Source organism: Neofelis nebulosa, chromosome 11 (genome assembly GCF_028018385.1).
Source record: "Neofelis nebulosa isolate mNeoNeb1 chromosome 11, mNeoNeb1.pri, whole genome shotgun sequence".
Classification (NCBI taxonomy): domain Eukaryota; kingdom Metazoa; phylum Chordata; class Mammalia; order Carnivora; family Felidae; genus Neofelis; species Neofelis nebulosa.
Window position 1 is genome coordinate 65,737,723 of NC_080792.1, and position 27,422 is coordinate 65,765,144.

The following is a 27,422-nucleotide window of genomic DNA, read 5'->3' on the forward strand; positions in this document are numbered from 1 at the left end:
TCACATTTTAAAGTACTATTTATTTTTTCTGGTTTTAAAAGTGACACATATTCAGAGTAGAAAGTGTAGGAAATGAAGAATAACATAAGGAAAATAAAAATCATCTCCAAACCCACAACTTATAGCTAAACACTATTAATATGTCAAGGTGTTCTTAGTTTCTTTTTCCCCTGTGTATATACTTATACATGGGTTTTACAAAATTGGATCCAACAATATGATTTTTTGTTTTAGTAACAACTTTCTTGAGATATAATCCACATACCATACAATTCACTCATTTTTTTAAAAATATGTTTTTTGTTTGTAAGTAATCTCTACACCCAATGTGGGGCTCAAACCCACAACCCTGAAATCAAATCACATGCTCTACCAACTGAGCCAGCCAGGTGCCCCACAACTCACCCACTTAAAGTGGTGTACAATCCAGTGGTTTGCAGTATATTCACAGAGTTGTGCAACCATCACCACAATCCATTTGAAAAGTTAGAGAAGGTGACTTATTTGTTTAAGTTTATTTATTTATTTATTTATTTATTTATTTATTTACAGCGTGAGTGGTGGAGGGGTGGAGAGAGAGAGAGAGAGAGAGAGAGAGAATCACAAGCAGGCTTCACACTGTAAGCGGGGAGCCTGAAGCAGGGCTCAAACCCACAAACCGTGAGATCAGGACCTGAGCCAAAATCAAGAGTTGGACGCATAACCGACTGAGCCACCCAGGCGCCCCATCACAATCCATTTTAGAACATTTTTATCATCTCCAAAAAAACCCACGCTCTTTCGCTACCAACCTCCAGTCCCTCCCATCTCCCTAGCCCTAGGCAACTTCTTTTAAATTTTATTTTAGAGCAAGAGAGAGAGAGTGAGAGAGAGAGAGAGCAGGAGCAGAGCAAGTGAGTGAGAGAATCCCAAGAAGCCTCCATGCTCAGCATGGAGACACAGGACACAGGACTCAATCCCCTGGGATCACAATCAGCTGAAATCAAGAGTTACATGTTCGACCCACTGAGCCACACAGGCGCCCCAGCCCTAGGCAACTTCTAATCTACTTTCTGTCTTGGTAGATTTACCTATTCTGGACATTTCCTATAAACGGAATCATACAATATGTGGTCTTTTGTGAATGGCTTCTTTCACAGCATCATGTTTTCAAGGTTCATTCATGTTGTAGCATGACACATTCCTCCTGTTACATGATACATTCCTGTGGTAGCATGATCCTTCACTCCTGTTTCTTGTAAACAGCTTTATTGAGATACAGTTCACATACTCTACAATTCACCTGTTTAAAATGTCCAATTACTTTTGGTATATTCACAGAGTTGTGCAGCCATTACCACAAGCAAGTTTAGAATGCTATCATCACCTCAAATTTCATTTCTTTTTACAGCCAAATAATATTCCATTGTATGGGCATACCATTTTTATTTTATTTTTTAATGTTTATTTTATTCATTTTGAGAGAAAGAAAGAGCAAGGGAGAGAGGGAGAGAGAGACTCCGAGGCAGGCTCTGCTCCACCAACGCACAGCACAGAGCCTGATGCAGGGCTCCATCCCAAGGTTCGTGAGCTCATGACCTAAGCCGAAATCAAAAGCCAGTTGCTCACCTGACTGAGCCACCCAGGTGCCCCTATACCATATTTTATTTACCCATTCATCAGTTGGTGGACATTTGTACTTTGTGGATATTATGAACAAAGCTGCTGTGAACACATGTTTTCATTTCTCTATGACACGAATTGCTGGGTCTGTGATAAACTACAGGTTCAACTTTTTAAGGAACTGCCAGACAAACCATGTGATTTTTTTTCAATCCTGATTTTCTCACTTAACATTAACCATGTGCTTTTTCATAAACTGTTAACGTGTTCAATGTTTTTTGAACGCTTGGCTTTTAATGATTGCAGAGTTCCAATTCTTAGTTAATCAGTCCCCTGTTATTGGGCATCTAGATTATTTCCAATTTTCATATTATAAACAGCCTTTCAGTGAGCATTTTTGGGCATCAATATTTTTTTGTGAAACATTTAAAAATATTTATTTACTTTTGTGTGTGTGTGAGAGAGAGAGAGAGAGAGAGAGAGAGAGAGGGAGAGCACGAGTGAGGGAGGAGCAGAGAGGGAGGGGGACACAATCTGAAGCAGGCTCCAGGCTCTGAGCTTTTAGCACAGAGCCCGATGCGGGGCTCAAACGCATGAACCTACTGAGCCACTCAGGCACCCCGGGCATCAATATTTTTATGCATCTCTGGTTATTTCTGAAGAGCAGATTAGTCAGACCATTGAATCAAAGGACATAGGCAGTTTTAAGGCTCTTGGTACATAAAACCTTCCAAAAACGTTGTGTCAGTTTGCGCTCTGGCAAGTTGAGTTTGGGAATGCCAGTCACACACCACCTTATATTTTCATGGTCTCTTGAAGTCAGCAAGGCAGGAACTTTGGAGATCTTTGACCCCATACCCAGCTCAACATGTAGCACACAGCACAAGTTCATGTTACGGAAATTAGTGTGAGCAAAGGAAGGCCCACACTCTGCATTAACAGAGGCCATGGGATGGAGAGGAGGGTACGATTGTCTGAGTCATCATGAAGACAGGCTCCACAGGACTTACCACCCAGCTGACATGGGACTCACTGCAGACTCAAGTGGTAATAAAGCATCATGAGGCCAAGAACTCTCCATATTGAAGTTGAAGTGGCCAATGTGAGAGGAAGCCACATACCGCAGTCACTTAGGGACAGACGCCAGTAGGGACGGGGTGTAGACTGGAGGCAAGTCTTTTGTACTCCACTCTGTGGGCAGCAGTCTTTATATGGAGTGCTGGAAGAATTACCTTCACTGAGATAGCGAGGTCATCAAACTCTCTGTCCACTTGGATATCCTGAGGAGAAACCCATTACAAGGCAGTACATTACCACCTTCTGAGAACTTTGCTGGTTTTTGCTGGTACACACAAGGTTTTGGAGAAAATCCTTAGGGCAGCTTCTCTCCTATGGATGACAATGTCATTAGTCCCCAAACTATTAAAATAGGGAAGGGAAGGGGCTCCGGGGGGCTCCTTGGAGTCTGTGATTTCTTGACCTGCGGGTTGGTTGCATAGGTCTGTGCTGTTTGTGGAAATTCACACCCCAATCCATGTGCACTTTTCAGCATAAACGTTATTCCTCAATAACAAATGTAAAGGCACGGGGAGTGAGGGGAAGGATACTAGCACCAATAGTGTCTTTCTCTACATAGGCCTTTTCTGTGGGGTCTGCTATCTCATCCCATCTTCACAATGACTCTGGGTGGGAGATTTTAGCCCCATTTCACAGAAAGACCAGGCTGAGCCCTGGGAATGGTTTTACATGAACTGTAAGGATTTAGAAGTATTTCCCTTACAGTTATTTATTTTTGAGAGACAGAGAGACAGAGCACAAGCAGTGGATGGGCAGAGAGAGAAGGAGACATGGAATCCGAAGCAGGCTCCAGGCTCTGAGCTGTCAGCCCAGAGCCCGACGCGGGGCTCGAACTCACAAACTGTGAGATCATGACCTGAGCCGAAGTTGGACGCTCAACCAGCTGAGCATTTCGGGTGCCCCAAAGTATTTCCCTTAAAACTGAGAAGATCTAGGCTAGGGAGATTAGACTAATAACAGTTAAGGAATAGGAAAATGGAACATTGCTTCTAGACAGGTGTTGCTCTCCAATTCAGAAGATCCCATGTTGATGGACTCAGGATTTGGTCCCAGGCCTGATTCCAAAGTCTGTGCTGTTTCTGTTATGCTAAAAGCTTCTGTTAATAACCATACATTATATTGAATAAGCATGTATTTTTGCAGAACAGTTTCATATATAATTCCTTTTTTTTTTTTTTTTTTTTTTTTTTTTTTAATGATGGAATCCAGTGCTGACAGGAATTCTCGCAGAGCAAGAGGAACATGGTCAAGGCATGCTACTCTCTGGCTTTGGAGCTGTAGAAACTCGGCAGGCAGAAGGAATCAATAAGCCATAAGAAGAAGGAAGCATCAGTTGTCCCAAGCCTGAAGGATTGGAACTGTAAAAACGTTTCTGGAAAGACTTTGACACAAATCTGGTTTTAAATAAATGAGGGTTAGAATAAGCAGTGATTTGTGACTAGACTTCAGTTTAATAACTGGTGTTTGGGGATTCTCTCCTTAATGTCTAACTGCTTATATAATTTTCTCTATATATTTTTAAGTTTATTTTGAGAGAGAGAGAGTGCGAGCGAACAGGGGAGGGAAACACAGAGGGAGAGAGAGAGAATCCCAAGCAGGCTCCCTCCTTTTAGTGCAGAGACCAACATGGGGCTTGATCTCATGAACCATGAGATCATGACCTGAGCCAAAAGCAAGAGTCAGACACTTAACCAACTGAGCCGTCCAGGTGCCTTGAATTTTCTATATTAAAAAGGCACAATTGAGATACCTCGGTGGCTCAGATGGTTGAGCATTTGACTCTTGATTTCAGCTCAGGTCAGGATCTCAGGGTCGTGGGATTGAGCCCTGCATCAGGCTCCATGCTTAGCATGGAGCCTGCCTAAGATTCTCTCTCTCTCTCTCTCTCTCTCTCTCTCTCTCTCTCTCTCTCTCTCTCATTCTCTCTCTCTCCCTTTGCCCCTCTCCCCTAAAAATAAAAAACAAAAAACAAAACCCACGACTGAATGAAAAGGAGTCTTAATCTCCTTCAAAGCCACATGAGTGAATCTTCCAGCACCAATATCCACCTGCAGGCAGAACAGGCCAGGGGGTGAGGTGGGTAAGTACTGAACCTTCAAATCCAAACATCAGTGAACAGCGAGCTAAGTGTCCTCTGAGGCAATTCTCTCTCAGCCAATGAAGAACCCAGGCATGAGCCAGAGATGAGACCGCAACGGCATCCCCCAGTCAGGAGTGGAAATAAAGCCACAGTGGCATTGTGACCCTCCATTCAGGCCTGGGGTGGAACTCAGACTTAGCCACACTAAGTATCTGAGCAGGACATGCTGTTTCTCTAATCCCTACTTTCTTCCTCTAAATGAGAACTCGTGGGGCTGTTGGAAGGATCACAGATGAGATTTATGAAAAGCTCTTACAGAGAAATCCAGCAGTTCCAGGGCGGACCCTGGATTATCCCGGACAGACTTTAGAACTCCAAAGCAGCCTTCACCTCGCATGGGATTCCTGGACATCTGAGAAACACACACACAATTGAGAAAAACTGAGCCCAGGGAAGCTGGAGGTGGAGCAAGTCCAAAGGGAGGGAAGGATTCTTCATCTCTGATGACAAGTGCCTCAGGACAGCCCCACTGTCTCAGCTCAGAATTTGTCTCCACTGACAAAACACCCTGGGTGAGGCAGTGAGGCTGGGGAAGAGGGGAAGGGAGTACGCACTGGCTGAGCGCCCACCATGTGCCCAAATCTGTGCCAGGTGCCAAAGATACGGACACACAAGGCACAGCTCTGCCTTTAAGGAATTCACCCATCACGGGGAGGAGAGGAAAAGGAAACATCATGAAAATGCAGTGTGATAAGTGCAATGAGAGTGTACATCAACTCTTCTGGGGAGGTGAAGTTTACGCACCCGCACTGAGCTTTACGGGTGAGGCGGGCAGAGCTGGGTATTTCAGCAAGAGCAGGAGGAGCAAAACAAAGGGGAGAAATTGCATCATGTGCAGAAAATTCAGAGCAGCTTGGGGTGAGCGAATGCACTTCAGCGGTGGAAGGCAGAGGGGCTGTGGCAGAGCCCAGAGCCCAGAGCCCAATGTGCGGTGAATGACATACTACTAACCTTGGATTTATCCAGAGGGGAGCCATTGACAGGTTTAAAGCAAGGAGGGGACGGGAGCATGTTTCTGCTTTAGAAAGATCAACTGGCAGGTGAGAAGGAAGGACCAGAGATGGGAAATTCACAGGTCAACGGAACTTGAGGGGAAGTGAGAAGGAAGAGCAGGCAGCCCCAGCACCCTGCAGGAAGTAAGATGAAGGTTGGAAGGCAAGGAAAAGAGAGGGAGGAGTGAGCACTGGGCGCCTACTTCTGACTCAGTGAGGAGCCCCCCTCCCCCACCACCAAGAGGCAGCCCTTAGAGAGAGAGGATGCCTTCGGGTTGTGCTTTATGCCCATGGGACATCCAGGGGATGGTCCAGCAGGTGGCTGTAAATGGGGATCCAGAGCTTAAGAGAGGTCTGGGCTGCAGCGGGGGAGCGTGGATGGGAGTGCTTCAGGGGGCTCTTCTTCTTCTTTTTTAATGTTTATGAGAGAGAGAGAGAGAGAGAGAGAGAGAGAGAGAGCGCACGCATGGGCAGGGGAGGCACAGAGAGAGGAGACAGAAGATCTAAAGTGGGCTCTGCACTGACAGTAGAGACTGATGCGGGCCTTGAACTCATGAACCATGAGATCATGACCTGAGCCAAAGTCTGATGCTTAACCGACTGAGCCACCCAGATGCCCACAGGGGGCTCTTCTGCCAGTTGATGGAGCTGAGAGCCAGGCAGGGCTGGATGCCCCCCAGGACCTGTCCTCTGAGCACAGTGGCCCTCTTGGGCTTCACGTTCCATTGCACCCTCCCTTTTCCTACCCAACTGGCAATGCTGAAGAAAGGGAAACCCCATCTGTCACACAAGGCCTCAAGTAGGTCTGAGCATAGCCAACGGTACACCTGGGCTGACCCAGTGAGCTGAGAAGGAGCAAGGACAGTCGGGAGGTGGAGGTGACACTGCTGGGGGTTGGGGGGAGAAGGATGGACGAGGGAGGAGTTGGAAGAAGTGCTGGGGTCAGGTCAGAGATGGGTGAGGGAATGGCAAGGGAAAGAAGTGGTCATAGGAGGAAGCCAGGAGGTCCCCTCCCTCACCTGGGCTCTAGAAATTTCGTACCCTGCTGCCACTGGAGTGGGGAGATGAGGCAGGGGAGGGATGGATCTGTGTGGACACATACAGGCAGGTCTATGCTGGGGCCTGCCCCATCAGGCTAGCACTCACAACAAGAATCCTCAGTGTCTGGTTGACCCGGAGGCCCAGGCCCAGGCTCAGGGCTCCCACTGCAGAGATGCGGTTGTTGCTGCAACAGAAAGACATATGCATTTTGCTACCTTCCGAGCAGCTGTGTAGAGCCAGATGGTCCCAGGGTCCAAGCTGGTGTTGCTGGTGCATCCACCTGCTTGGGCTTCATGTTCCAGCCTCCACTGATGCCCCAGGGACCCTGGGAAGGTCAGTATGTAAAAGCTGGATAACAACCCTGGTTCCCAGTGTTGAGGGAGATCACTCAGCAAGCACACCTGGAGCATCCCTCCCCTACTTTCCCCTCCTTTACCGCCCCCCCCCCCCACGACCCTGGGATCATGACCTGAGCCAAAGTTGAGTTGGACACTCAAACAACTGAGCCACCCAGGCACCCCTCCTCCCCTTTTTAAGTGAAGATGTTTTACATATATGTTTTCACTAGCAGCCCCCACCTATCCGTCAGGAATTATGAGCTCCAAGGTACAAGTGCTGAACTTGAGGGGCACCCGACTGGCTCAGTCGATAGAGCCCGTGACTCTTGATCTTGAGGTCATGAGTTTGAACTCTTGTAGGGTGTAGAGATTACGTAAATAATTTTTTTTCAAATTAAAAAAAAAAAACCCCAGTGCTAAACTTGAGTGAGAAGGAGGGAGCTGGGTGCTCTTGGATTGTGTCTCAAGCCCCATCGTGGGTAAACTGTGGTAGGCTTGGGAGTTGCTAAGGTGGTAAACAGCAACAGGATCATGGAGTCCCTGGTCCCTCGGGTGGCTATGGATCTGGAGACTGTGACACAGGGCCACCCTGTGTGCCTCACCTCATGTTGAGCTCTTCTAACACATTGTTGGTCTTAAGTGCCTCGCCCACTGCAGATGCTCCAGGATCTCCAAAGCCATTGTATGAGATGTCCAGGACTCTCAGGAAGATGTTTGCCTAGAATGCAAAAGAGTGAAGCCAGGAGACCACCTGTGAAGTGGGGAAAGCCAGGGGTCACAGCCTCAGAGCCCGGGAGGCCCAGGGTGCAAAAAAGCACGGGCTGAGAGCAGAAGGTCAGAGGTTCCTGGTAAGAGTCTTGTGGCTTGGATGACGGTGACCGGGAGAACCAAATGACTGGAAGCACAGCACCAAGGGTGGTTGTGGGTGTGGATGATCCTCAGAGACTGAGAGGCCCACCGCTCAGCAGCAGACCCCAGGGACACAGTGGTCTGGTTCCATGACTGCTGGGGGCGGGGGGGGGGGGAGGCTCAAGGGTAGGTCCTCTGAGGCACAGAGCAGAATGACAGAGGGACTCTGGTGAAGGGCTTTTGGGGGGCTGTGATGGGGAGAAGGGCAGGAGCTTGTAGGTGCACTGGGAGGACAGAGCCTGACCCACCACCCTGTGGGGCAGGATCCCCGGTCAGCCCCTGAGGAGGGGGGCAAGGCAGCTGCTGCTGTTCCCTGAGGAGGGCCCCACAAAGCTAGCCAGCACCAGGGGCATCCTGGCAGGGGCTAGGAGCCATGCATTCCCGAGGCTTATGAACCACAACATCGAAGGAAGCAGGTGGGATGTTTAAGAGTATGTGCTGGGACGCAGGGTGCAGGGCTGTCATCTCAGGGAAGCATCTGCATGTGCCCATAGCAGGCATGTGTCACCAGACTGCACGATGTCCCCCACCAGCCATATGTCTGTAATAAATGGAGAAGGTGTGCAACATTGAACTGCAGACCCTTGAGTAAGTGACATGAGAGTGAGCACGGTATTTTGGAGTCACAAAATGGGGCTGGGACAATTAAAATCACCAAACAAAATATTCTTTAAGCTCTGCTTGAAGGATCCAAGGGTCATTTCTGAAGAGCTGCAAAGATAGGAAGCTGGCACCTGGGAGACTGTCCCCACAGGCCAGGCCAGAGGGCAGATGGGTGACAGAGGTGTTCATACCTCCAGTGCCCTGGCAAAGGCTACAGCTCCTGGTCCTCGAAGGTGATTCCAGTTTATATTAAGCTCGGTGAGTCCAGTATTTTCTGCCAGGGCTGGTCCAAGCATCTCCCCTTCGGAAACACCAAGACAGGCCTTATTCACTCTGTTCTTTCCCTCAAAAAATAATACTGATGACCGCTGTGTGCCAGGGTCTCCGCTTGGCACAACAGTCACCAAGTTGAACCCTATATGGGCCTGCTCTGTCCTAAAAGAATTCACATTTAATGGGGGAGAAGCAGTTGACCCTTGAATAGCACAGGGGTTAGGGGTGCCAACCCCTGTGCAGTCAAAAATCTGCATATAACTTTGACCGCCCCCCCCAAACCTCAACTACTAACAGCCCACTGCTATTGGATTTTAGAAAGAAGACTTTATCGAGCATGTAAAGTGTTGATTAACACATATTTTGTATGTTATACCTATTATATGCTGTATTCTTACAATAAAGTAACCTGAAGAAAATATTATTATTATTTTTAAAAATTTGTTTAATGTTTATTTATTTTTGAGAGAGAGAGACAGAGCGTGAGCAGTGGAAGGACAGAGAGAGAGAGAGAGAGAGAGAGAGAGAGAGAGACAGAATCAGAAGCAGGCTCCAGGCTCTGAGCTGGCAACACAGAGCCCAACGCGGGGCTTAAACTCACAAACTGAGAGATCATGACCTGAGCTGAAGTCAGACGCTTAACCGACTGAGCCACCCAGGCACCCCAATATTATTATTATTTTTAAATGTTTATTTATTTTTGAGAGACACAGAGAGAGATCGGGGGAGGGGCAGAAAGAGAGGGAGACACAGATACTGAAGCAGGCTCCAGGCTCTGAACGGTCAGCACCGAGCCCCACATGGGGCTTGAGCTCGCAAACGGTGAGATCATGTGCCAAAGTCAGATGCTCAACCGACTGAGCCACCCAGGCGCCCCACCTGAAGAAAATATTAAGAAAATTATGTGGGGCACCTGGGTGGCTCAGTAGGTCGAACATCCAACTCTTGCTTTTGGCTCAGGTCATGATCTCATGGTTTGTGAGATCAAGCCCAGTGTCAGGCTCTGTGCTGACAGTATGGAGCCTGCTTGGGATTCTCTCTCTTCCCACTCTCTGCTCCTCCCCCGCTTATGCACGTGCTTGCTTGCTCTCTCTCTCTCAAAATAAATAAATAAAACTTAAAAAAAGAAGGAAAATCATAAGAGGAAATACACTTATAATACTAGACTGTATTTATTAAAAAAATTGCATATAAGTGGACCCATGCAGTCAAACCCATGTTGTTCAAATGTAAATACAACTTAATGGGATGTGAGTTATCATAGACTACAAATGGGGATGTGTGGGAACAGCGTGGGGACTTACTCCCTTTTGAGGAGGGTCAGGAAAGTGAGGAAAAAGGAGATAATCTTGAAGACTGAGGGACTCACCAGGTGTGTGTGCATGCACAGTGGAGAACAGACATGGGAAAGAGCAAATGTGTAGAGGCATGTGGGAGCATAGAGCACCTGAGGAAATTCCCACAGGCCTGGTGGGTGGGGGGAAGCCAGTGAAATGAGGTAGCAATGATGGACCCTGGAAAGATACTGAGAGGCCATCAATGCTGGACCAAGACTTTGGGGCACAAACCGATTAGTAGGCAGGGAGGGCTTTAAGAAATGACAAGGCTGGGCTCCTTAGTGGCAGGTGTAGGGTATGGACTGGGGTAGGCAGGGGCAGGATTAGAACCCAGGACACCAGTTGGAAGGCTTGTGCCATAGTCTATAGGCAAAAGGTGATGAGGCTGGTGCAGCTGTGTGCAAAGGAGACACTTGTGGTGGAGAAAGGAAAGAGGGAGCAGTGCAGGGTAAGAAACCCCAAGAGATTTTTAGCTTATAAAATGCAGAGAAGCCCCAGCCACCCATCATGCTCTCCACTCTGTCAGCATTCAGCCAGTCTGACCTGCTCCCATGCCTCTGGGCTGTCCCCCTGTGTAGAACTGTTGACCCCCTTCTTCACCTGGATAACAGCTCCTCGTCCTTCTAACCTGGGTTCATGACATCAGGAAGCCTTGCTTACCCAGCTGGGCTAGGCTGCCTCAGGCCCCAGGTCCACTATGCTTCTACCCTTCCAGGCTCTGATCTAATGACCTCTCTTTGCCTGGCCAGTCTTTCCCATCAGCCTAGGAGTCCCTCAAGGATCTGAATTTGACTCCTCTCCATGGTCTCAGCCCCTCCTCTTGCAGGTTTAGTGAGGCTAGTTTGAAGAAATGCACGGAAGAAAAACAGATGCACTAATTAAGCAGAACTAGCCTGCTTGGGGGGTGCCTGGCTGGCTCAGTCAGTAGAGCATGCAACTCTTGATCTAGGAGTTGTGAGTTCAAGCCCCACCTTAGGTGTAGAAGTTACTTAAACATGGGATATTTTTTAAGTTTATCTATTTATTTTGAGAGAGGGAGAGAGTGAGCAGGGGAGGGGCAGAGAGAGAGGGAAAGAGAGAATTTGAAGCAGGCTCCACACTCTCAGCTCAGAGCCCAACTCAGGGGTCAATCCCACAAACCGTGAGATCATGACCTATGCCAAAATCAAGAGTCAGAAGCACAACCTACTGAACCAACCATGAGCCCCAAAAATAAAATCTCGAAAAAAGAAAGAGCGAGGAGAGACAGAATAGAAAAGAAAAGAAAAGAAAAGAAAAGAAAAGAAAAGAAAAGAAAAGAAAAGAAAAGACAGAGACAGGAAGAAAGACAGGAAGAAAGAAAAAAGAAAGAAAGAAAGAAAGAAAGAAAGAAAGAAAGAAAGAAAGAAAGAAAGAAAGAAAGAAAGAAAGGCAGAAAGAAAGAGGGACACCTGGGTGGCTCAGTCCAGTAAGCATCCAACTTCGGCTCAGGTCATGATCTCACAGTTGGTGGGTTCAAGCCCCGCATCAGGTTCTGTGCTGACCGTGCAGAGCCTGGAGCCTGCTTCTGTGTCTCCCTCTCTCTCTCTGCCCCTCCCCTGCTTGCGCTCTGTCTGTCTCTCAAAAATAAATAAAAATGTTTAAAATTTTTGAAAGAAAGAAAGAAAGAAAGAAAGAAAGAAAGAAAGAAAGAAAGAAAGAAAGAAAGAAAGAAAGAAAGAAAGAAAGAAAGAAAGAGAAAGAAAGCCAGCCAGCCTACTCCAGCAGGACCCACTGGAGCAAGATGCTTTGGCACCTTGGAGAGCTCCCTGCAAGGCTGCTAGGACTCCCGGTGATGCCTTCCTGAGCTAGGACTCTGGATTCCACACTCGCACTGGGTCTGACACGGCGGGTTCTCAGATACAGACACTTCTAGGGCTGAGAAGAGAGTGGTGGTCCGCACTTTGTAGGGAAACCCTTCTTTCTGAACAACTAGAGGGTGAGGAGATTCTCCAACATGCATGATTGGCCTCTTGAAATTCCAATACTTGGTCTTCATGACCTCTGTAGCCAACTATGAGGCAGGGGCTACCTTCGCCATGGGTCAGATCGGGAGATTGAGACCTAAGCTCTTCACCCCTCAAGGGAGTTGAGATCCCCACAGATCCCCATTTAGGGAAACAAAATGGTCCTGCTGAGTTTGTCCTTTTCCAAGATGAAGACCTCCGTACTCCATATTTGTGCAGGCTTCACAGAGCTTTAGCTTCCGGCCCCTACTATCCTGGCTGTCTCTCTGGTGCTTACCTTTTCACTGTGAAGATCTGGGAGACATCTATACTTAGTTTTTTGGAAGTCTGAAATAAACTTCTCTCCCTGTTTTCAAGTTTTTGAAACTTGAAAAAAAAACTTTCAAGTTTTTGAGAGAGAGAGAGAGAGAGTAGGGGAGGGGCAGAGAGAGAGGGAGACAGAAGATCTGAAGTGGGCTCTGTGCTGACAGCAGAGAGCCCAATGCAAGGCTTGAACTCACAAACCATGAGATCATGACCTGAGGTGAAGTCAGACACTTAACTGACTGATCCACCCAGGCAGCCCTGAACTTCTCTCTTAATTTCACAGACTTATCATGATAATTCTCTTAGAAGGGAGGCACCTGGGTGGCTTCGTCAGTTAAAGCGACTGACTTCAGCTCAGGTCATGATCTAACAGTTTGTGGATTCGAGCCCCATATTGGGCTCTGTGCTGACAGCTCAGAGCCTGGAGCCTGCTTCAGATCCTGTGTCTCCTCTCTGCCTCTCTCTCTGTCTGTCTGTCTCTCTGTCTCTCTCCCCACACACACACCCTTGTGTTCTCTCTCTCTCTCTCTCTCTCTCTCTCAAAACAAGATAATTTTCTTAGAAGGTAAATGGCTCTCTGGCAGTTAAATTCTAAGGCTGATTCTCAAAGGCCAAGGCTGGTACCATTCCTACCCTAAGCAGCTTGAGACAGAAAAGTGATTCCCAAACTTTCTTGATCAGATAAATCTCCTGTGGTACCCATTAAAATGTGGATGCATGGGCATCCCCCCACCAAGATTCTGGTTCAGCAGGCTCAGGGCCCAGGAATTTGTATTCCTAACCCAGGGTCCTGAGTGATTCCTGTAACTGGCTGGAGTGCTTGAGGACAGACAGGTAGAAGTGCATGCTCCTGGCAAAGCTGATAGCCTGTGCAAAGGCCCCGGGACATGAGAGAAAGTGGTGAGATCAAGAAATCCCATCAAAGTGGATGTACCGTGAAGACGGTACTTGAAATAAAATCTTCATGCCTTTTGCCAAGATTTGTAGGCCTGAAGCTCTCCACTGCCTCTTCAACTCACACCTTGGCCCCTCTCTCCTGGCTCACTAGCCCAGTCACACCGGTGTCTATCAGTCTGGGAAATAAGCCTGCATGTTTACTGTTCCTCTGCTTTAAATGCTCTCTCTCTCTCTCTGGTCTTGCTATTGCTGATTCCTTCCCACCCTGCGCATTTCAGCTTAAATGTCATCTCACAGAGCCCTCCCCAACCACCTGTCTATAGCATTCTTCTCTAAAATCATTCCTTTTGTTTATTTTGCGGCACCAATAATTGTAGAGAATTATCTAGTTAACGTGTGTTCCTTGAGGCCAGGGACTTTGTTTTGTTCACAACTGGGTCCCTAGTGGCTAAGTTGGCACCCAGCACAGGCAGCAGCAGCAGGCCATGACTTCCGTGGAATGGATTAAGGGTTCTGTGTGGAAGGACAGGGAGAGGGGTAGGCTAAAGTGGAACATGGGAAATGGGAGCCAGAGTATGAATGTTCAGAATGGTCCTGCCAACCTTCACCCACCCCTGCCCCAGGAAGATGGGCTCAAGTGCCCCCATGGTGACCCTGGTCAGATGTTACCTGCTTGGTCATTCAGCTGGTTATAGCTCAAGTCCAGGGATTTCAGGCCTGTGTGGGCCAGCAGGAGTTCAGCAAGGTATGGGGCTGCCTGCTCGTCTAGGCCATTTCCTGCCAGCTGTATCTTCTGCATGGTTGGGTTCACCATGAGGGCAGCACAGACAGCCTGGGCTCCCACTGCTCCCAGCTGGTTCTCCGACAGGTCCACATCTAGGGGTCAGCACCACTTCTCAATCAGTGGGATCCAAAGCCCGGCACCACCCTCTTCCGCCTTCCTCTATCCGCCAAACCTCCAGACCTGAGGCAGCAGAAGGGGCTTTGCAGCTGGACCATCCTGGGTCGCATGGTGACTCTGCCACTCACCAGCTGCATCTCCCCAGGCCCCCAGGCAGCTTCTCTGATGCCCACACCCACCCCACACATCCACAAGCTTCTTTGTCAAGGGGTTAAAACCGCCTACTTCATGGTGCTGTGCAGGATGCCTGCGATGGAGATCCAGTCACCCTGTTGATGATTCATGCCTGGCAGCGATATAATACACCCACAGAAGTCTTCACTGATGCACTTCTGGGAACTGGCAATGATGGCCCAGGTGGCCATGCTTGGAGCATGTCACATATGCAGTTTCATTTAATACTCAGTACAACTCCAAGGGCTAAGTAGTATTGTTGGGGCCATTTCACAGATTGAAAAGTAAGGCTCAGCAAGGGTGAATGGCTTGCCCAGGGTCATCCCTGATAGAAGGTGGCTCATCGGTGGTAGAGGTGGCGTTTGCATCCAGCCCCACTTCATTCCCACCCAGCCCTCCACCCTCTCACACTGTCCACCCCTTGGCTCTCTGTTGGAGGACCCTTTCACCCTGCATTTAGGCAATGGGAGGCCACCATATGGAGGGGGAGGTGCTGGCCAGCCAAGGAGGGGAGTGGGGAGTAGGCAATCAGGAGAGGAGTAGCATCCAGCATTGGGGGCACCACAGAGATTCGAACTCCACCCCCATCAGCCCCACCCTGTGTTAAGACCCCTGCACCAGCAACACCAACAGGCCCCAAGTGAGAAGGCCCAGCTATGGGGGGGAGCCCACACCCCTCAGGAAAGGGAGGACTCAAATGTGCCCACCAGCCCCAAACTCAGCACTTACCACAAATGCTGCTGCTTTTGCTTAGGGCACCTGCCAGGGCCTCTGCACCGGCCCCACAGAGCCCATTGTCTCGAAGGTCCAGCCGCTTGACATAGGGATTGGAGTTCAGTGCGAAAGCCAGAGCCCGGGCACCCTTGGACAAAGAGGGGCCTGAGGGGCCTGGTCTTTCCTAGGGGTGAAGGCCTCAGACACAGCTAGCCACTACCCTGGCTTGTTTCCGGGGCTCAGCCCACCTGGTGCCCTCCAACTGGAAGGCTCTCTCTTTCCCACATGCCCAGGGGACACCTGCTTCTCTTTTAGGCTTCACCCAGATTTCACTTCCTGGAGCCTTCCCTGACTGCCCCCCCCCCAGCAGGTTAGAGGTCCCCTGCAGGCCCCTCAACCCTTACACTGAATTCTGTCATAGCCTTGATCCTACCTGTCACCCAGATACAGGGGATGGGACATGCCTGGCACATAGCAAAGTTGGGGAGTGTGCAGTATGGGTTCAAGAAGGGGCCACTCCATGGCTGCTGCCTCTGAGGTCCTTTTACTCCAAGCCTGGCCCCGGGGTTTCCCCAAGGTTACCTGGGGCCCCAGGCCACGGTGCCGCAGGTTCAGCTCTGGGGCGCTCCCTTGGCGCAGAAAGCAGGAGGCGGGCACAACTCTATGGGCCTGGCAAGACCTCAGGTAGAGGGTGTCCTTGACCAGTTCTCCAGGCCCATGGATGCCTGATAGGAGACAGGGAGATGATGAATGTAGATCCCTCTCTACACACAGTAGCCTCCTCCCCCCGCCCTCTGTCACCGTCCAGTCTGTGTTTCCCTCTAGAAGCACTTCTTCCTCTGCTAGTAGAGACTGAGGCTCAGAGAAAGCAAATCCTTTCCCTAAAGTCACGCAGAAAGTAATAGCTAATCTGAGTAGAGCCAGGATCAGGACCCTGCCTGTCTGATGCCAAAGTGCACGCTATGTGTTTTCCACTGGGTTGCAGAACACGTATGTTTTGTGAACGTTTTATGGGGGAAGAAACTGAAACAATTCTGTTTTATACATTCATTAGCTTAGTTGTTCCTGGGGGTTGGGAAAACCCAGCCCTGATCCCATTTCTGGGTAGGACACCCCCTCTTACACTGTTTGGTGGAGTTTTTGCATTTTAACATCACTTTGGGGGTGTTTTCTTCTTTTCTTTCTTTCTTTCTTTCTCTTTCTTTCTTTCTTTCTTTCTTTTAAAGTTCATTTATTTATTTTTAAGAGAGAGAGAGAGAGCAGCAGAGAGGCAAAGAGAGAGGGAAAGAGAGAATCCCAAGCAGGCTCTACCCTGTCAGCTCAGAGCGTGACTTGGGGCTCAATCCCACAAACTGTGAGGTCATGAGCTGAGCCGAAATCAAGAGTCCGAAGCTTAATGACCAACGGAGCCAGTCAGGCACCCCTCTTTTTTTTTTTTTTAAGATTTTCTTTTTAAGTAATTTCTACACCCAAGATGGGACTCGAACTCACAACCCTAAGATCAAGAGTCCCCCACTCCACCTACTGAGCCAGCCAGGTGCCCCTGGAGGTGTTTTCTTTTTTTTTTTTCTTCCTTCCTTCTTTCCTTTCCTTTCCTTTCTTTCTTAAGCTTATTTCTTTCTTTTGAGATCTTTCTTTCTTTCTTTCTTTCTTTCTTTCTTTCTTTCTTTCTGAAGTTTATTTATTTTGAGAGAGACAGAGACAGTGTGAGTGGGGGAGGAGTAGAGAGAGAGGGAGAGAGTGAGAGAGAATCCCAAGCAGGCTCCACACTGTCAGCACAGCGCGTGATGCGGGCCTCAAGCTCAAACTCATGAAACCATGAGATCGGGACCTGAGCGGAAATCAAGAGTGGGACACTTAACTGACTTCGCCACCCAAGCGCCCCTGGAGGCGTTTTCTAAAGATGGAACTCCTGATGCCGCCAGGAGCATTGTGGGGAGGGCACAGGACTGGAGAGACCACAGGCTGTCCTGAAGGTGTCGCACGGAGGGGTGTGCTCCTTGCTGGACAGGGGTCCCCTGCCTACTTGGCCCCAGCCTGCCCTCTGCAACCCTGCGGGATAAGCTCCCAGTTGAGGAGAAAGGCCTGCCCCCATCCCTGCCCGGGAGCACCTTCCGTCTCCTGGTCGGAGTCTGAATCAACTTCCGAACGCTCCTTGGCCTCCGGGGCTCCTGCAACATGCCCAGCGGCCGCCGCCGCCGCCGCCGCCGCCGCCGCCGCCGCCGCCGCCGCCGCCTCCTCCTCCTCCTCCTCCTCCTCCTCCTCCTCCTCCTCCTCCTCCTCCTCGCCTTCATTCTCCCCAGGCCTCTTGTAGGGACCCCTCATAGTTACGCCCATTTCTCAGTGGCAGCAATGAGGCGGAGACTGCACCGCACAGCAACTCGAGCCCTTCCCCGGGGATGTGGGCGGACCCTCCGGCTGCGCCGACCAATTGGATATGCCGTGCAGCGAACAGGCGTCCGCTGCAGCCAATAGGAACGCTCCCCTCCCGGCAGCCGTCGTCTGGGCAACCCAGGTGTTGTGGGTTGCTATAGAAACCGTCGCTGGCCCGGGTAGACCTTTAGCCTGCTGACAAGCTGAGCGGATGAGAGAGTGCTCCACGGTTTCAGCATCGGTCCCCCTTCCCCGCCTTCCACGGACTGGGGAACGTGGCTGACTCCAGCGTCTGTGCCTTAGTCCCTGCGCTCTGCGGGCGCACGGCACGAGAAAGCCTGGGGAGCCTTGCAAAGCCCCATCACCCTCCTCTCTAGAGCCAGAGTCACGCTCTCACCGTATGGCTGCCAGTTCTCTCTCATGGTCTAGCGTCTCATATGCTATTTCCTCCACCAGGAACATTCCTCTCCAAGTTTCCTTGTTGAACTTCAGAATCCGCAAGCGTCACTTCAGAGATCACTTTTTCCTGAAGTTTTTCTTCCTTTCTTTTTTTCTTTTATTAATTGTTTTGACGTTTACTTATTTTGGAGAGACACAGAGAGACAGCGTGAGCAGGGGAGGGGCAGAGAAAGAGGGAGACACAGAATCTGAAGCAGGTTCCAGGCTCTGAGCTGTCAGCACAGAGCCCGACGCGGGGCTTGAACTCACAAACCACAAGATCATGACCTGAGCCCAAGCCGGACGCTTAACCGACTAAGCCACCCAGGCGCCCCTTTCCTGAAGTTTTTCTTGACCCCTCCTCTGGGCTCCTGCAGTCCTCATGCTGCCCTCTCACAGTACCTATGACACTTGTCATTTCCTCCTCCTTCCCTCCCCCAAGGAAGTGAGGCCAGAGGGCAGGTTGCAGGGGCTGCTCCTCTCTGCCTGGCCCTGGGCCCCTGCAGAGGGAGAGGGTGGCAGGCCCTGGGCAGCTGGTGGTTGGGATTAAACCCAGGGCTGAGGGGTGGAGGCTGGAACCTGTCCCCAGTGGAAGTGTCCCTTTAATAGCTGCTGGCCCGCCGGCTTGGACGCCTGCTGTACCTCCTATTCAGCTGTGGCTGCAGCTGCTGTGCTGACTCATGTGCCCCAGCAGACAGCAGGAGCTGGAAGCATGGGCTCCCCGGGGGCCCTGGCGGGCTCGGGGCTTCTGGATTACAAAACGGAGAAGTATGTGATAACCAGGAACTGGCGGGTGGGCGCCCTGCAGAGGTTGCTGCAGCTCGGGGTCATGGCCTACGTGGTGGGGTAAGAGAATGGCTCCTGGGCCACACTGGCTGGAGGGATAATGTCTCTTAGTCCTGGGCTGAGGGTTGAGGGTTTGACTCTTCAGGGGCTGAGCTGGTGGTAGCAGAGGGGAGCAGGTGGGAACAGGGGAGGAAGTAGGCAGAAGGGAGGATCTTTGTCTGTCTGGAGGTCAGTGGATACGAGAGCAAGCTGTGTGCTTGTGTACTCCTTCCTGTGTGTCCACCTGCCTCCTCTCCTGTGCCTTGTTGCCAGGCCCATATTGAGCTCTGCACACAGAGCAAGATGGGCCCCCACCCATACCCAGGAGGCCCCTGGTGGGGTAGGAAGTAGCTCCTGATGTCTGGGAGAGCTGCAGCACTAAGGTCCCCGATAGAGACCACCAATTTTAGCTGGGTCGGGGGAGACTTTAAGGAGGAGTTGGGCCTAGCCAGGACAGGAGGAGGATGTTGGCTGGTGAAGGAGGAGGTGATGGGCATCTCCAAGCCCATGGGTGCCATGAAAGGCACTGGCTCTCTGATCATGGTTGGAGCTTCTGATCTGTGCAGGGTGTTTGGGGTGGAAAATGAGGCTGGAGGGGAGCTAGGGGCCCTGAATCCTGGGTTGGGAGCCTGCAGGGTGTATGAGGAGAGAGGCTGAGAGGGTGGGTCCCACTTGCTTACCATGGGCCAGGGACGTGCCACACTGCCCATCAATTCTTCCTAAGGTGGGCTCTCCTTGCCAAAAAAGGCTACCAGGAGCGAGACCTGGACCCCCAGATTTCCATCATCACCAAACTCAAAGGGGTTTCTGTGACCCAGATCGAGGAGCTGGGTAACCGACTGTGGGATGTGGCAGACTTCGTGAAGCCACCACAGGTAGGTGCCGCGGTTCTGCCGCTAGGCAGTGACACCTCTGATACCACCCTTGCAGAGAATGTGTGTGAGAGAGGCATGTGATGCCAGAGCAGGGTGCTGGCACCGTCATAGGGCCGGGCTTGGGAAGAGCCTTACAGAGGAGTGGTGCCTGGATAGGGCTTTCTGGGATGTGTAAGGCGTGTCTAGGAGGACAAGGGGACAGACCAGGAAGCCAGGCCAGAGGAACAGCCTTTACAGAGGCTGTGCTTAGAAGAGTGGAAAGTTTAGGAACTCAAGGCTTGAGCTTGAGGGTGGGGCAGGAGAAGCTTGGGGAACCAGGGCCTTGAGCTTCCTGAATGCTCCCCTCCCTGACCTGGGACACTCCTCCTCTGGCCCTCCCACGAGGCATTTCTGGCTCCTCCCTTTACCCAGATTGCCCACAGCCTCAGTTTCTACCTTTATCCTGCCAATGCCAAAACTGTAACCCCAGTGACCACCTGCCTCTAGCACAGCTGCCTCCTGGGTACACACCCACCACGTCCATAGAAAAATCATCTCCCTCTCCCAGTGTGGCCTCTCTTCATCCAATGAGGGCCAAAGCTGGACCTGTCCCTCCCTCTGACCATCCCATATCCTAGTAGTTTTCACTGCTGCCTGTGTCATACCTGTATGAGGCCGTGACCTTCTAGTGGGTAGTGGGTCCCCGGATGCACTCTACCCAGCAGCCAGCCTGCGCTATCCTATATGTTATCAATCAGAGCTTGACCACCCTTGTTTCCACCCTGGGGAGACTTCCTTTCCATCGTGGTGGCCACCGAGTCCCTCCAGATCCTGACCGCTGTCACACCTGCTGCCTTCTCTCTTTCCTGGGTGTGCATTGCCCCAAACTTTCAGAACTCACACACACGGCGCTTGGATGCCAGCCACCCTGCCTGTCCTTAGCCACCGTTTGCCCAGGCAGAGTTCACCGCCTGCTCCACTGGCCCCTGACCATGTGTGCAACGAGGGGCCCGCCTCCCCACTAGCCTGGACAGGCTCCTGGTCCAACTCAGCTCTGGATCTTCAGTGCCTGGAAGCAGGAGGCAATTGGAAAATTCTGGTTGAAGGAATGAATACAAACATGGAAGATACACTTGTCTCAAAGAGGCAGCTGTGGGCTTAGAAAAGGCCAGAAACCCAGCTGGCCTCTCTTCTCTATTTCAACTTGCCTCACTGGAGGCGCTCTCCTGGGGCAGAGTTGATGACTTGATGGGGCCAGGACCCCTTTCCCCACAAGCCAAGCTGCCAGCTTCTGGCCTCTCTCTTTTGGAGAGGGAAGCAGAGACTGACTCTGACACTTGCTTTCTAGGGAGAGAATGTGTTCTTCTTGGTGACCAATTTTCTTGTGACGCCAGAACAAGTTCAGGACAGATGTCCAGAGGTAAGGTTGCTCAGGAGCTTCCCAGCAGGTCCCTAGTTCCTCTGCCAGACCTGGGTCACCAGCCATGTCCTCCTCTCGCCTTCCCAGGTAACTGAGGGCTTAGTATATATATGCTACTGTATCCCAGGCACTGAGCGAAAACCTTTTAGTGAATCATTCCATTTAGTCTTCACAAATACCTTGCCTGGTAGGAATCACTAATGATCCAGGAGCACCTGGATGGCTCAGTCCGTTAAGCGTCCTACTTCGGCTCAGGTTATGATCTCACAGTTTGTGAGTTCGAGCCCCACGTCAGGCTCTGTGCTGACAGCTCAGAGCCTGGAGCCTGCTTCAGATCCTGTGTCTCCCTCTCTGCCTCTCCCCCGTTCACACTCTGCGTGTGTATGTCTCTGTCTCTGTCTCTCTCTCTCTCTCAAAAATAAATAAGCATTTACAAAAAATTTTAAAAAAGGAATTACTATGATCCCATTTAAGATGAGAATCTCAGTAAGGTAGAGTCACATATTCAAGGCCGCCCAGTCTCTGGTTCTCCAAGCAGTCTTCTGGAGTCTTCCACTGTAGCCCCCTGTGAGATATCCAGGCCCCTTCCCTTCCTGGTCCCACCTCTGGGCACCTTCCAGTTTGTCAGAACTGGGTATAAGACTCAGGTGAGCTCTAATAGAGCCCTTCCTCTCTTGTATGCACAGACTCTATTAATGTGTCCCAAGTCAGCTTCCATTTTTGTGGGCAAACACGAAAACACCAGCTTATGCCGACCTCCGGGTCACTTATGATCTCTGGGTATTAAAAAAAATTTTTTTAACGTTTTATTTATTTTTGAGAGAGAGAGAAAGACAGAGTGCGAGTGGGGGAGGGGCAGAGAGAGAAGGAGACACAGAATCTGAAGCAGGCTCCAGGCTCTGAGCTGTCAGCACAGAGCCCGATGCGGGGCTTGAACTCACGGACCGCGAGTTCATGACCTGAGCTCCACTCAGACACTTAACCGACTGAGCCACTCAGGTGTCCCGGGCATTTTTTACAACTGTGGTCACACCAGAGTCGCTCACCCTATTCTTGTCTATTTCTCATCCAGAATTGCAGGTTTTCCACCTAAAATCTCCCCATTGTCCCTTGCCTAAGGGTGACCCATGGATCCAGCATCTGTCACAGTGCACAGTGCTCTTCTCTCCAGTTACGGGTTTTTTTTTTCCCTCAAATGTGTGTGTGTGTGTGTGTGTGTGTGTGTGTGATAAAATACATGTAACGTAAAATTTACCATCTTACCCATTAAAAAATTTTTTTTGTTTACTTTTGAGAGAGAGAGAGAGAGAGAGCAAGCAGGGGAGGGGCAGAGAGAGAGAGAAAGAGAGAGAGAGAATCCCAAACAGGCTCCATGCTGTCAGCTCAGAGCCCAACGTAGGGCTTGAATTCAAACCTCGAGACCATGACCTGAGCTGAAACCAAGAGTCGGACACTTAACTGACTGAGCCACCCAGGTGCCCCGCATCTTAGCCATTTTTAAGTGTATGGTTCTCCAATTGTGGATTTTGTTTGAGCAGTTGGGACTCAGGACATAGCCTTGGAAGCCTACTTCCATGGTAACAGCTTTTTAAAATCACCTCTAACACGGGACACCTGGGTGGCTCAGTCGGTTAAGCATCGACGACTCTTGGTTTTGGCCCACATCATGATCTCACAGTTTGTGAGTTTGAGTCCTGCATTGGGCTCCATGCTGACAGGAGCCTGCTTGTGATTCTCTCTCTCCCTCTCTCTCTGCCCCTCCGCTGATTGCTCGCTCTCTCAAAGTAAATAAACTTAAACAAAAATTTTTTAAATCACATCTAACATTTAATTGCTTGCAGGGCTGGAGAGTAACTGTGTGGTCACCTGTCCCCTGTGTCCTGATTGTTGGTGCCACCACAGTTGCTGGAGGCATCACATGTCCTAGGTTGGCTCTGTCCACAAAGGATGTGAAGCATGTGCACAAAGGGCGTGCTTACACACGGCAAACATACACGATGTCCTTCATTTTCTAAATGCTCAGAAGACATCTAATTAATGTTCAGGTTGTAGGCTGTCCTGAAAATTTCCTGAAGCCATCATTCTGTGTTTTCTGGATCCATGTGATTTGCCTCATGTCCCAGCTTCTAGGTCTTCCTATGAAACTACTGGAGCTGGGAAGTAATCAGATCTGACAACATGGCTTCTGGAGACTCACCAGAGATCCCGCCAGCTCTTCTCGGCGGTCCTGGTCATCCGGTCCTTCCCGACATATTGGCTGTGCTCCTTGGAGACTCACAGCCTTTAGCAAACAACTGCTGAGCCTCTTGGGGGCCAGGCCTGATGCTGGGCTTGCAAGACTCCACCCCCTTGTATCTCAAGGAGCTCCTGCACAGGCAGCCCAGCCAAGGTGGCAGGTCCCGTGATGGGGGCAGAGGCTGCAGCCGCAGACCCAGGGAGGCATGTCTGCCAGCTCAGGGCCTCAGGAAGGGTTTCCCACAGAACTCAAGGCTCACGTGGGATCTTGAGACTGTCCAGGCAGAGGGAGCTGTATGAGCAAAGGCCCCAAGCGATGTGAGATGAGGCACCTCCAGGGTCACCTGCTGCTGAGTGGGGTTGGAGCCTAGATTTGGATTCGGGTGGCAAGGGGGTAGCCCAAGACCTCAGGGGCCCTGTGAACGCTGTGAAAGAGCTAAACTTGATCACAGAAGCATGGCAGAACTAGGGATGGTCTCTGCTGAATGAATGAGGCAGATGATGCAGAGAGCGGCCCCGTGGTGGTTATCATGAGGTTCGATTGGAGGAGACGGTGGCCCAGCCAGGGTGGAGGGGAGGGGCGGACTCAGGACACAGGAGGCCCCACTCTGTCCTCTGCCCACGTATCACGGTCCCAACCCCACACAGTCCCACTGTCTCATTTGGCTTGGAGTCCCCAAGTCCTTCTTGCCACCCTGGCACACCGCTCCTCCTTCTGCTCCTGAGCCAGGTAACCTGGACAATGGTGCTCACTGTCAGCCTGGGGCAGAACTGTGTCTGAGAGTGTGCCTTCCTCTTTGGGGGGGTGTAGGACCCCCAGAAAGTTTGCTAGTCCCCCCTTCTGACTGATCGCCAGAACGCTGTGACTGTGTCCTGTTTTACCGAAGAATAAGTAGGGGAGGGACTAGCCTATGGTCCCTCAGCAAGTGTGTGTGGTCCTGCCACTTCCCTACCCAGCCCCCTCCAACTAGGTCCCTGCCCTTTGTTCACCGTGCCCCATCCCTCCACTCTGGCATGAACTAGCCCTTCCCAGAGTCCCTTCACCTTCCCTGTTCTGTTGTCTGAGGTGGACCAGAGGATCTGGGCCTCCGGCCAGGAGAGAGCTATCAGGAAGGAAGGAGGCTTGCTCTGCCTTGGAATACAGCACCTGCATCCCTATCTGGCGGGGGGTGGGGGGTGGGGGTGCTTGCCACCTTCCTCCTCCAACCACCTCCTTTTATTTTTACCCTCCAGCTTTGCCATGTGCCCCAAACTCAGGGACCTCTATGCAGCTAAGGCAGGGAGGGCTGTGTCCCTGCAGACTGCAAGACTGGGTCACAGAGGGGAAACAGTCCCCGAGCCCTTGGCAACTTTGCTTTCCCCACCTCAGCACCCTTCCATCCCGCTGGCTAACTGCTGGGCTGATGAGGACTGTCCGGAAGGGGAGACGGGGACACACAGCCACGGTCGGTAACTGTGGGCCCTGTCTTCCATGGGCTCCCCTGGGTGGGGGCTCCAGGGCCCGGGCTGGGACCCTGGGTGGTTCTTGAGGGCAGGCCTGGTGGTGCCTCTGCATCTCTCCTTCCTGTCAGTGGCCCCCTGCCCTGTCTCATCCCCTGGCCCTGTGGAGATTTGAGGGCCTGGTGTTTGTTTTGTATTCTCAAGGCATAAAAACGGGCCAATGTGTGGAATTCAACGGGACCCACAGGACCTGTGAGATCCAGGGCTGGTGCCCTGTGGAGAGCGGCACTGTGCCCATGTAAGTCTCTCCACCCACCCCCACCCACCTCCAGGACAAGGCCCCAGAACCCAGGAGTCTGCCCTTCACTTCTTTACCAGCAGGAAGCCCCTACTGGTCCGGGCAGAGAACTTCACCTTGTTCATCAAGAACACCGTCACCTTCAGCAAGTTCAACTTCTCCAAGTAAGTGTGGGTGTGTCCTGCTGGCCCCAGACCCTCCTTGTGTCCTGTCTTACCTGACCGTCTGTCCCATCCCCCACCCCCACCCCCAGGTCCAATGCCTTAGACACCTGGGACGCCACTTATTTCAAGCGCTGTCGCTACGACTCACGCTACAGCCCTTACTGCCCTGTGTTCCGCATTGGGGATCTCGTGGCTGCAGCTGGAGGGGTCTTTGAGGACCTGGCATTGCTGGTGGGTCCATGGGGGGAAGAGTTCCAGGAAGGCTCAGGGAGAGGGTCCCGGGGCCTGCGTGCTGGTGAAGCAGCGAGCAATGTGCTGTGTGCAGGGAGGTGCTGTGGGCGTCCGAGTCCACTGGGATTGTGACCTGGATGCTGGGGGCTCCGACTGTCGGCCCCACTACTCCTTCCAGCTGCAGGAGAGGAGCTACAACTTCAGGTGCGGGCCCTACTGCCCTCCTGCTGTTCCTTAGCCAGGTCCCCCCACTGTCCTGTGGCAACCAGGACTGGCCACACCCTGGCCCAGCTCTCTGGAGATTCCATTGTGTGTGTGAGGAGGGCCCCAGGGGCAGGAGGGGTGTTCTAAGCTCTGGTCCCCCAGCACAGGCTCTGTCCAGCCTCCCTCCTGATCCCACCCCCCTTCTGTTCCCTGGGACTCCTCACCCCCCCCCCCCCGCCAGCCCCTCTCCCACCCCACCCTGCTTCTAGCCCCCCCCTCCTCGGCTGGGGGGGTGGTTCTTTTTTACTTTTCCCTTAGGTCTTATCTCAAAAATTTCAAAAACCTACATAAAAATGCAAAGCCATATACCCTCTATCTGGGTTCACTAGGGTTTTTTTGGTTTTGGTTTTATTTTTTATCATTTTGCCACATTTGCTTTCTCTCTCCCTCTCTAGAACGAGCTGGATATAGTTAGATAGATTTCAGGAAGCATTTTAAAGTAAGTGGCAGACATCTGACACTCTTCCTCTTAACACTGTCCCGAGAATGAGGACCTTACCCACGTGACCACGGTACCACAGTCACACTCAATAAATTTAACATTGGCAGAGTAAATCGAATATTTAAATTTCTCCAACCATGCCAATAATAGTCCTCTATCTTTTTATTTTCTGATCCAGGATGCTTTCAGGGATCTTGTGTTGCATTTATTGTCATGTCTTTGAGTCTCCTAAACAGATCTCCCTGAACCTGCCGGGAATCCTTGTCACTTCCTGTCACCTGGTCATTGTCACACATACACGCACACAGCCCCCAGGCCTAGAGACCATGTCCCTTGACATTGCTCACTGGGCTTTTCCTGGCCTGGCTTCCTTGACCTCCCCGGCCCTTTGCAATGATGAGGGGCTGGCTCCCTACCCACATTCTGCTTCCTGCACCTCTGTGCTCTTACCTGTCCTACTTTCTCTGTCTAGAACACTCCTTCCTGGCCCCTGGAAGACCAGCCTCAAAGTATCCCTTGTAGAAAGCCTTTCCCACCCAGTTTCTAGGGGTAGCGAGTTCCCCCTCGCCCTTTGGACTCACACAGCCCAGATCTTGCCTCCCTACCTGCCCCCTCCCCCAGTAATAGTGTCTATGTAGGGATCCTGCTGTCCCCTCTGTCCCCTCAGCAGGCAGGGAGCTTCTACGGGGCAGGTCCCAGGTTGCCTTTTCCCTGGGTCCTCAGCAATGGCACAGGGGGAGACAGCTGGGGATGGGGGTTTTTAGAATCAATGGATGGGTAAGAAGGAGGCCTGGGAGGACCAGCCCAGCCCAGGAGTGGCAGCAGAGCAAGCCACCAGACTTTCCTACCCTCAGGACAGCCACTCACTGGTGGAAAGCCTCAGGTGTGGAGGCTCGGAGTCTGCTCAAGCTCTATGGGATCCGCTTCGACATCCTTGTCACTGGGCAGGTAGGAGGTGTTGGGTGAAGGCAATGGGTGGTAGGAGTAGGAGGGGGAGACGGTCATAGCTCTAGAGGCTCAGCCCAGGTCGGTCTCAGGCAGGGAAGTTCGGCCTCATCCCCACGACCATCACTCTGGGCACCGGAGCAGCTTGGCTGGGTGTGGTGAGTCTGACTAACGTGGGCTCCCTTTGGTTGCAACTGCGTGCCC

General features: G+C 51.4%; 2 protein-coding genes across 6 annotated transcripts in view; one reads left to right on the forward strand and one right to left on the reverse strand.

Moving 5' to 3' along the window:
* On the reverse strand, positions 1-18,124 carry LOC131489611 (leucine-rich repeat-containing protein 74B-like). The gene is given in 11 exon segments (XM_058691619.1): positions 1-2,783; positions 2,785-2,882; positions 5,076-5,171; positions 6,958-7,036; positions 7,793-7,908; positions 8,894-9,003; positions 14,170-14,376; positions 15,305-15,437; positions 15,872-16,014; positions 17,401-17,501; positions 18,060-18,124. Coding segments are annotated over 11 exon segments (1,203 nt in total). The 3' UTR covers positions 1-2,728.
* P2RX6 (purinergic receptor P2X 6) overlaps positions 17,897-27,422 on the forward strand; it is an 11,426-nt gene continuing 1,900 nt past the window's right edge. Inside the window, exons 1-10 of one of the 5 annotated variants that reach the window (XM_058692940.1) lie at positions 17,900-18,946; positions 19,650-19,800; positions 21,128-21,199; positions 24,804-24,879; positions 25,079-25,172; positions 25,256-25,336; positions 25,426-25,567; positions 25,662-25,771; positions 27,128-27,221; positions 27,311-27,376. In XM_058692940.1, coding sequence (XP_058548923.1) covers positions 18,813-18,946; positions 19,650-19,800; positions 21,128-21,199; positions 24,804-24,879; positions 25,079-25,172; positions 25,256-25,336; positions 25,426-25,567; positions 25,662-25,771; positions 27,128-27,221; positions 27,311-27,376 — 1,020 coding nt within the window. In that variant the 5' untranslated portion in view covers positions 17,900-18,812. Of the gene's footprint in view, positions 18,947-19,649; positions 19,801-21,127; positions 21,200-24,803; positions 24,880-25,078; positions 25,173-25,252; positions 25,337-25,425; positions 25,568-25,661; positions 25,772-27,127; positions 27,222-27,310; positions 27,377-27,422 lie in introns of all 5 variants that reach the window. The other 4 variants (XM_058692942.1, XM_058692941.1, XM_058692944.1 and 1 more) reach the window with 4 other exon arrangements.